Here is a 10,462-nt window from a genome sequence, read left to right as displayed (position 1 = left end):
AAACAAATAATCAAGTCAAAAAATGGGCAGAAGACATGAACAGATACTTCTCCAAAGAAGACATACAAATGGCTAACAGACACATTAAAAAATGTACATCATCATTAGCCATCAGGGAAATTCAAATCAAAATCACATTGAATTTTTTTCAAATCCTTTTTCTGCACCTATTGAGATGCGGATTTTTATTGAGATTAATTGATTTTCTAGTGTTGAACAAGCCTTGCTTTCCTGAGAAAAGCTTCACTTGGTTATGATATATTTTCTTTTTTATAAAATGCTAGACTTCAATTATTAATACTTTGTTGGAGGTTTTTGTGTCTATGTTCATTAGAGATACTGGTCTGTAAAATATTTTTTGTTATGTTCTTACCTAGTTTTGGTATCAAGGTTTTTCTGACCTCATAAAATTGTTCCCTCTCCTTCTTCCTATATTTTCTGAAACAATGGAAAGAAATGTATTTCTTCCTAATGTGCTAGTAGAATTTATCAGAGAGTCTAGATTAGAATTTTCTTTAAGTAAAAGCTTTTATTTCCAAACTCACACAGATACTGGGATATTCAGATTCTCTAACTTCTTACATATTTTGGCAATTTGTGTTCCCCCCAAGAAATTTTTACATTTAATCTGAGTTGTCTCATTTTTTAGCAGAAATTTTCAAATAATATAATCTTATTATTTATTTAATGTCTGCAGTTTCCCTAGTGATACACTCTTGCATTCCTGATATTAATATTTGTTCCTCCCTCTCTTGTTTTTGATCACACTAGTTAGGGGTTATCAATTTTATTAATCTTTTCAAAGAATCAACTTTGGCTTTGTGGATCACCCTTACCATCTCATTGTATTCTATTCTATTGATTTCTGCTTATTTATTTATTTATTATTTTCTTCCTTTTGTTTATTTGCTAAGTGCAAATAAATGTTCAGTCTTCTTTTTATAGCCTTTGGTCTTCTCTTCTAATATAGAGCTATACATTTCCTTTTATTACTTTAGTTAGCATCACACAAATTTGGACCTGTTGTGGTTTCATTACCATTTAAGTCAAAATATTTCCTAATTATTCTGTGTTTTCCCTTTGAAACCATAGATTATTTAGAAATATATTGCTTGATTTTAAGATACTTTGATATTATCATCTTAGCTTTATGTTAATTGATTTTAAATTTAATTTTATAATGGTCAGAGAACATACTCTAGATGACTTCAATTCTACTACATTTATTGAGACTTCATTTTTTTGCCCAGTACATGATTTGTCTTGTGAATGTTACATGTCCACTTTAAAAGACTATGTATTCTCTAGATGCTGGGTATAGTATTCCATAAAAGGCAATTAGATTAAATTGATTGATAATGTTATTAAATTATATTCTTTGTGATTTTTCAGTTTACTTATTCTATCAATTACTAAGCCATAAGTGTTATGATATCTAACTATAAATGTGGATTTGTCAGTGCTTCTCTTTTAATTCTGTCAGTGTTTTCTTCATGTAGTTTGAAACTCAGTTACTAGGTGCATATAAAAGCGCATTCTGGCCCAGTCTCTCCGCTCCTCGACCGTAGCTCTTCTTCTGGTCTTTTTGCTTAATTTGCAGTACTCGAATTCACTGCCATGTCTTCTGAAGAGGGGAAGCTTTTTGTGGGAGGGCTCAACTTCAACACCGATGAGCAGGCTCTGGAAGACCACTTCAGCAGCTTCGGTCCTATTTCCGAGGTGGTCGTTGTCAAGGACCGGGAGGCTCAGCGATCCCGGGGTTTTGGTTTCATCACCTTCACCAATCCAGAGCATGCCTCAGATGCCATGAGAGCCATGAATGGAGAGTCTCTGGATGGTCGCCAGATCCGTGTGGATCACGCGGGCAAGTCGGCCAGGGGAACTAGAGGGGGTGCCTTTGGGGCCCATGGGCGTGGTCGCAGCTACTCTAGAGGTGGTGGGGACCAGGGCTATGGGAGTGGCAGATATGACAGTCGACCTGGAGGATATGGGTATGGATATGGAAGGTCCAGAGACTATGGTGGCAGAAGCCAGGGTGGTTATGACCGCTACTCAGGAGGAAATTACAGAGACAATTAGGACAACTGAGATGAGGCATGTGCACCTGATGTAGATACACAAGGAATAAAACTTCTGGTCCAGGATCATCCTTCCAAATGGCTGTATTTATAAAGATTTTTGGAGCTGCACTGACACATCTGTTTTAGTACATCAACTTCTATTTTTGAACTGAGCTCCCAAGGTAGCTTGTCACAAAGACCTTTTAGAAAGCTCCATGTGTTTTCTAAAATTTTCTCCCTTTTAAATACTAATCTTGGGACATTTGTAGAGTCTGGGTATTTTCCTTTTACCAGTTTTTCAGTTTGGACTCTCAGGATTACTGATTATGGCAAAAAATGTTTGTTCAGACTGCTTTAAAAAAATAACAGGCATTTGAAAGCCTGTATACAATATTTATCATGATGAGGAAGAAATTTCCAAATAGCAAGTACAAGAAATCAAAATAATTAGAGCTGGGTTTTTTTATTCAAGGTCACCACCCTAAGTATACAGAAATTTCTTAAAATATTTGTGAATGTCCTTTTTTTAGTACTGGAAGAAAAAATATTCTGTTGTGTCTCATTTAGCATTTTAGGATGTCCACGGAGCTGATTAAAAAGTTGAAACATGAAAAAAAAAAAAGCGCATTCTGTGAAACTGGACCATTTCCTTACACCACACACAAAAACAGACTCAAAATGGTTGAAAGACCTCAATGTGAGAGAGGAGTCCATCAAAACCCTAAAGGAGAACACAGGCAGCAACCTCTTTGACTTCAGCCACAGCAACTTCTTCCTAGAAACATCGCCAAAGGCAAGGGAAGCAAGGGCAAAAATGAACTATTGGGACTTCATCAAGATAAAAAGCTTTTGCACAGCAAAAGAAACAGTCAACAAAGCCAAAAGACAACCAACAGAATGGGAGAAGATATTTGCAAATAACATATCAGATAAAGGGCTAGTATCCAAAATGAATAAAGAACTTCTTAAACTCAACACCCAAAGAACAAATGATCCAATCAAGAAATGGGCAGAAGACATGAACAGACATTTTTCCAAAGAAGACATCCAAATGACCAACAGACACACGAAAAAGTGCTCAACATTGCTCGGCATCAGGGAAATCCAAATCAAAACTCAATGAGATACCACCTCACACCAGTCAGAATGGCTAAAATTAACAAGTCAGGAAATGACAGATGTTGGCAGGGATGCGGAGAAAGGGGAACCCTCCTACACTGTTGGTGGGAATGCAAGCTGGTGCAACCACTCTGGAAAACAGTATGGAGGTTCTTCAAAAAGTTGAAAATAGAGCTACCATATGATCCAGCAATTGCACTACTGGGTATTTACCCCAAAGATACAAATGTAGGGATCCAAAGGGGTACGTGCACCCCAATGTTTATAGCAACAATGTCCACAATAGCCAAACTATGGAAAGAGCCAAGATGTCCATCGACAGATGAATGGATATAGAAGAAGTGGTATATATACACAATGGAATATTATGCAGCCATCAAAAGGAATGAGATCTTGCCATTTGCAATGACAGGGATAGAACTGGAGGGTGTTCTGCTGAGCGAAATAAGTCAATCAGAGGAAGACATGTATCATATGACCTCACTGATATGAGGAATTCTTAATCTCAGGAAACAAACTGAGGGTTGCTGGAGTGGGGGTGTGGCAGGGATGGGGTGGCTTGGGTGATAGAAATTGGGGAGGGTATGTGCTATGGTGAGTGCTGTGAATTGTGCAAGACTGTTGAATCACAGTTCTGTACCTCTGAAACAAATAATGCAATATATGTTAAGGAAAAAAAAAAGGAAGAAGAAGATAGCAGGAGGAGAAGAATGAAGGGGGGGAAATCCGAGGGGGAGACGAACCATGAGAGTCGATGGACTCTGAAAAACAAACTGAGGGTTCTAGAGGGGAGAGGGGGTTGGAGGATGGGTTAGCCTGGTGATGGGTATTAAAGAGGGCACGTTCTGCATGGAGCACTGGGTGTTATGCACAAACAATGAATCATGGAACACTACATCAAAAACTAATGATGTAATGTATGGTGATTAACATAACAATAATTTTTTTTTTAAAGAGCATTCTGATTTCTTGATGATTGACTCTTTACTATCTTGAAATGTACATCTTTATCTCTTCATCTATTTATAAGAACTCTTTTAAAAACCTTCTTTACCAATTCCAAAATTTAGGTAATCTATGAGACTGTCTTTCATCTGTTGTTTTCATAGTTAGATGTTATATTTTCTTGGGTCAACACACATCTAGTAATTTTTGATATTATGCAGGGAAATATGGGTGTCATGTTCCTGAGAATCTAGATTTCTTGTCTTCCTGTAAAGCCCATTGAGTTTTGTACTACTGGGCATCTAATTTACTAGAGGATCAGCTTGATCCTGTTGAGGCTTGGTTTAAGACTATTTAGTTGTATTAAGATGGCCTTAGGTAACCTTCTTTAAGTATATCCTTCTAGACTTTTCAACTGAATTTCCAAGATATTCAGTAAGTTTTCTCCACTGTGGATAGTTGAAACTCCAGTTTTTTCCAGCACCATGTTATGTCCAGAATCATTCAACTCACAGTCACCCTGTAACTGTTCTGCTCTAGTCCTTGTAAAATGTTGCTCTGTACATAGTATAAAATAGTATTTGGCCCAGACTCTTTCTAGTGTCTCTCTATGTTTTCTGATATTCCTTCTCTGAACATCTTTCTCCTATCTGGTATGTTCCCAGAACATTCCAGTTACCTTGGCAGCCCCAAACACTGATTTCTGTTTCCTTCACCTTGCATGATTGCTGCTTTCTTTTTGGACTCTTCTTCCCTCCACTTCCTTTTGGAAAGAGGACTTCCCAGGAGAAAATCGGAGTGAATGTGTAGCATTCCTCCTGCATTTATCTTCTCTGGAGAATTATATCAAGTATTTCTGTTGTCTAATGCCTGAAAACAGTTGCTTTACATAGTTTTTCCAGTTCTGTAGTTGTTGATGTCATTGTTCTATCATGGCCAGAACTTAAAATGCAGATAGACATTTTTTCTGTGTGAAGAACTACATTACTGTTTTTTTTTTTTTCTTTTCAAGTTTTTATTTACATTCTAGTTAGTTAACATATATGGTAAAATTGGTTTCAGGTGTAGAATTTAGTGATTCATCACTTACTTGTAACACCCAGTGCTCATCACAACAAGTGCCCTCCTTAATACCCATCACCCATTTAGCCCATCCCCCACCTACCTCCCTCCGTCAACCCTCAATTTGTTCTCTATAGTTTGAGTCTTTTATGGCTTGTTTTCCTCTTTTTCTTTTCCTTCCCCAATGTTCATCTGTTTTGTTTCTTAAATTCCACATACAAGTGAAATCATATGGTGTTTGTCTTTCTCTGACTGACTTCTTTTGCTTAGCATACTACACTCTAGCTCTATCCACATCGTGCAAAGGTAAGATTTCACTCCTTTTGATGGCTGAGTAATATTCCAGTGTGTGTGTGTGTGTGTGTGTGTGTGTGTGTGTGTGACATCTTTATCCAGTCATCAGTTGATGGACATTTGGGCCCTTTCCATAATTTGGCTGTTGTTGATAATGCTGCTATAATCATTAGGGCACATGTGCTCCTTTGAATCATTATTTTTGTATCCTTTTGGTAAATACTTAGTAGTGCAATTGCTGGACGATAGGGTAGTTCTACTTTTAACTTTTTGAGGAACCTCCATACTGTTTTCCAGAGTGGCTGCACCAGTTTGCATTCCCACCAACAGTGTAAGAGGGTTCTCCTTTCTCCAAATCCTTGCCAACATCTGTTGTTTCCTGAGCTGTTAATTTTAGCCATTCTAACAGGTGTGAGGTGGTATCTCAGCATGGTTTTGATTTGGATTTCCCTGATGATGTGTGATGTTGAGCATCTTTTCATGTGTCCATTAGCCATCTGGATGTCTTCTTTGGAAAAATGTCTGTTCATGTCTTCTGCCCATTTCTTGACTGGATTATTTGTTTTTCTGGGTGTTGAGTTAAAGATAAGTTCTTTATAGGTTTTGGATACTATCCCTGTATCTGATATGTCATTTGCAAATATCTTCTCCCATTCTATTCTGTAGGCTGCCTTTCAGTTTTGTTGATCATTTCCTTTACTATGCAGGAGGTTTCTATTTTGATGGGGTCCTGGTAGTTCATTTTTGCTTTTGTTTCCCTTGCTTCTGGAGACGTATCTGGTAAGAAGTTGCTACAGCTGAGGTCAAAGAGGTTGCTGCCTGTGTTCTCCTCTAGAATTTTGATGGATTCCTGTCTCACATTTAGGTGTTTCATTCATTTTGAATTTATTTTTGTGTTTGGTGTAAGAAAGTGGTCCAGTTTCATTCTTCTTCATGTTGCTGGCCAGTTTTCTCAACACCATTTGTTGAAGAGATTTGTCTTTTTCCCATTGGATATTCTTTCCTGCTTTGTCAAAGATTATTTGACCGTATAATTGTGGGTCCATTTCTGGGTTTTCTGTTCTGTTCCATTGACTTGTGTGTCTGTTTTTGTGCCAGTACCATACTGTCTTGATGACTACAGCTTTGTAATATAGCTTGAAGTCTGAAATTGTGATGCCTCCAGCTTTGCTTTCTTTTTCAGGATTACTTTGGCTATTTGGGGCCCTTTGTGGTTCCATACAAATTTGGCTTGTTTGCTCTAGCTCTGTGAAAAATTCTGGTGGTATTTTGGTAGGGATTGCCTTAAATGTATAGATTGTTCTGGGTAGTATAGACATTTTAACAATATTTGTTTTTCTAATCCATGAGCATGGGATGTGTTTCTATTCTGGTCTAAATGGTTTCTACAGTCTTTCAGAGACAACAGGTTTGTGGACTTTTCTATCACCCTTTCTGTCTCCCTTCCCTGCTATGAAGGGAGAATTCTCTTTATAAAGGATGCTCTTAATGACAGTTGGGTGTTCTCCAGCAGTTTCTAATTTATTGATTGAGCTCTACACTCCTTTGAATAATTCCTATTGTTAATTTTGCTTAAACTAAAACATAAAATAAATATAGGTAATCTTTTTTACAATTTTTTTTCACAGATGCACCAATGGTCTGACAGTGGAAATGAGCATCAAGAAATCCAAAATGCTTATTTAAAGGCTTGCAAAGTGTTGAGATGATGTGGTATTTCCACACTGATGTCTAACGTCATAAATACAATTCCCTTGATTTAGAAAATTACTTGTTTCTACATCTTTAGAATCTACCTATTAATTAGCTTCTAAATATTTATTTAGCTCATGCTCTGTGTCTGGCACTGGGTTAAGACAGAATAACCTCTTTTAGGTAGCTGAGCAGAAGGAAAATAGTCCCAATAGGTTAAAAAAGGTGATTCCGTGAGTATTTGACTAAGTATTTTAGTTGGCTGAAATGAGTTTGAATGAACCATAAGGAACATTTTAGGAGAGGGAACAAACTTCTGGTTGCTTAGCTGAAACCATAGAGAATGGGGAAAAGGAGCACATAGCAATTTGTACCTAGTAATTTGATCTTTTTTTAAAATTTTTTATTGTTATGTTAATCACCGTACATTACATCATTAGTTTTTGATGTAGTGTTCCATGATTCATTGTTTGTGCATAACACCCAGTGCTCCATGCAGAACGTGCCCTCTTTAATACCCATCACCAGGCTAACCCATCCTCCAACCCCCTCTCCCCTCTAGAACCCTCAGTTTGTTTTTCAGAGTCCATCGACTCTCATGGTTCGTCTCCCCCTCGGATTTCCCCCCCTTCATTCTTCTCCTCCTGCTATCTTCTTCTTTTTCTTTTTCCTTAACATATATTGCATTATTTGTTTCAGAGGTACAGAACTGTGATTCAACAGTCTTGCACAATTCACAGCACTCACCATAGCACATACCCTCCCCAATTTCTATCACCCAAGCCACCCCATCCCTGCCACACCCCCACTCCAGCAACCCTCAGTTTGTTTCCTGAGATTAAGAATTCCTCATATCAGTGAGGTCATATGATACATGTCTTTCTCAGATTGACTTATTTCGCTCAGCATAACACCCTCCAGTTCTATCCCCGTCATTGCAAATGGCAAGATCTCATTCCTTTTGATGGCTGCATAATATTCCATTGTGTGTATATATATATATATATATATATATATATATATATATATATATATACATATATATACCACTTCTTCTATATCCATTCATCTGTCGATGGACATCTTGGCTCTTTCCATAGTTTGGCTCTTGTGGACATTGCTGCTATAAACATTGGGGTGCACATACCCCTCCGGATCCCTACATTTGTATCTTTGGGGTAAATACCCAGTAGTGCAATTGCTGGATCATATGGTAGCTCTATTTTCAACTTTTTGAAGAACCTCCATACTGTTTTCCAGAGTGGTTGCACCAGCTTGCATTCCCACCAACAGTGTAGGAGGGTTCCCCTTTCTCCGCATCCCTGCCAACATCTGTCATTTCCTGACTTGTTAATTTTAGCCATTCTGACTGGTGTGAGGTGGTATCTCATTGAGTTTTGATTTGGATTTCCCTGATGCCGAGCAATGTTGAGCACTTTTTCGTGTGTCTGTTGGTCATTTGGATGTCTTCTTTGGAAAAATGTCTGTTCATGTCTTCTGCCCATTTCTTGATTGGATCATTTGTTCTTTGGGTGTTGAGTTTAAGAGGTTCTTTATTCAGGGCGCCTGGGTGGCTCAGTTGGTTAAGCGACTGCCTTCGGCTCAGGTCATGATCCTGGAGTCCCAGGATCGAGTCCCGCATCGGGCTCCCTGCTCGGCAGGGAGTCTGCTTCTCCCTCTGACCCTCCCCCTCTCATGCTCTCTCTCTCAAATAAATAAATAAAATCTTTAAAAAAAAAAAAGAAGTTCTTTATTCATTTTGGATACTAGCCCTTTATCTGATATGTCATTTGCAAATATCTTCTCCCATTCTGTTGGTTGTCTTTTGGCTTTGTTGACTGTTTCTTTTGCTGTGCAAAAGCTTTTTATCTTGATGAAGTCCCAATAGTTCATTTTTGCCCTTGCTTCCCTTGCCTTTGGCGATGTTTCTAGGAAGAAGTTGCTGTGGCTGAAGTCAAAGAGGTTGCTGCCTGTGTTCTCCTTTAGGGTTTTGATGGACTCCTCTCTCACATTGAGGTCTTTCAACCATTTTGAGTCTGTTTTTGTGTGTGGTGTAAGGAAATGGTCCAGTTTCATTCTTCTGCATGTGGCTGTCCAATTTGCCCAACACCATTTGTTGAAGAGACTGTCTTCTTTCCATTGGACATTCTTTCCTTCTTTGTCAAAGATTACTTGACCATAGAGTTGAGAGTCCATTTCTGGGCTCTCTATTCTGTTCCATTGATCTATGTGTCTGTTTTTGTGCCAGTACCATACTTCTTGATGGTGACAGCTTTGTAATAGAGCTGGAAGTCCGGAATTGTGATGCCACCAGCTTTGCTTTTCTTTTTCAACCTTCCTCGGGCTATCCGGGGTCTTTTCTGGTTCCATACAATTTTAGGATTATTTGTTCCATTTCTTTGAAAAAAGTGGATGGTATTTTGATGGGAATTGCATTGAATGTGTAGATTGCTCTAGGTAGCATTGACATCTTCACAATATTTGTTCTTCTAATCCACGAGCATGGAACGTTTTTCCGTTTCTTTGTGTCTTCCTCAATTTCTTTCATGAGTATTTTATAGTTTTCTGAGTACAGATCCTTTGCCTCTTTGGTTAGATTTATTCCTAGGTATCTTATCGTTTTGGGTGCAATTGTAAATGGGATTGACTCCCATTTCTCTTTCTTCTGTCTTGTTGTTGGTGTATAGGAATGCCACTGATTTTTGTGCCTTGATTTTATATCCTGCCACTTTACTGAATTCCTGTATGAGTTCTAGCAGTTTTGGGGTGCTGCCTTTTGGGTTTTCCACATAAAGTATCATATCATCTGCAAACAGTGAGTGTTTGACTTCTTTGCCTATTCGGATGCCTTTTATTTCTTTTTGTTGTCTGATTGCTGTGGCTAGGACTTCTAATACTATGCTGAATAGCAGTGGTGATAGTGGACATCCCTGCTGCATTCCTGACCTTAGGGGGAAAGCTCTCAGTCTTTCCCCATTGACAATGATAGTCACTGTAGGATTTTCATAGATGGCTTTTATGATATTGAGGTATGTCCCCTTTTTCCCTATACTCTGAAGAGTTTTGATCAAGAGAGGATGCTGTACTTTGTCAAATGCTTTTTCTGCATCTATTGAGAGGATCATATGGTTCTTGTTCTTTCTTTTGTTAATGTATTGTATCACATTGATTGATTTGTGGATGTTGAACCAACCTTGCAGCCCAGGGATAAATCCCACTTGGTCGTGGTGAATAATCCTTTTAATGTACTGTTGGATCCTATTGTCTAGTATCTTGGTGAGAATTTTGGC

The 10,462-nt window shown here is 38.3% G+C and overlaps 1 protein-coding gene across 1 annotated transcript; it reads left to right on the top strand.

The window, feature by feature from the left end:
* Positions 1-1,528: 1,528 nt before the first annotated feature.
* Positions 1,529-2,324, top strand: LOC135363254 (RNA-binding protein 3-like). The gene has a single exon (XM_064583890.1). The coding sequence runs from the start codon at positions 1,618-1,620 to the stop codon at positions 2,077-2,079; it is 462 nt and encodes a 153-aa protein (XP_064439960.1). The 5' UTR covers positions 1,529-1,617; the 3' UTR covers positions 2,080-2,324.
* The last annotated feature ends 8,138 nt before the right edge of the window (positions 2,325-10,462 follow it).

This window comes from Mirounga angustirostris, unplaced genomic scaffold (assembly GCF_029215605.1).
Source record: "Mirounga angustirostris isolate CCGP_5_RB_7025 unplaced genomic scaffold, mMirAng1.0.hap1 SCAF_83, whole genome shotgun sequence".
In the NCBI taxonomy this organism is placed as follows: domain Eukaryota; kingdom Metazoa; phylum Chordata; class Mammalia; order Carnivora; family Phocidae; genus Mirounga; species Mirounga angustirostris.
The sequence above is the reverse complement of the archived record's forward strand: the minus strand, read 5'-3'. Positions and strand labels throughout refer to the sequence as shown.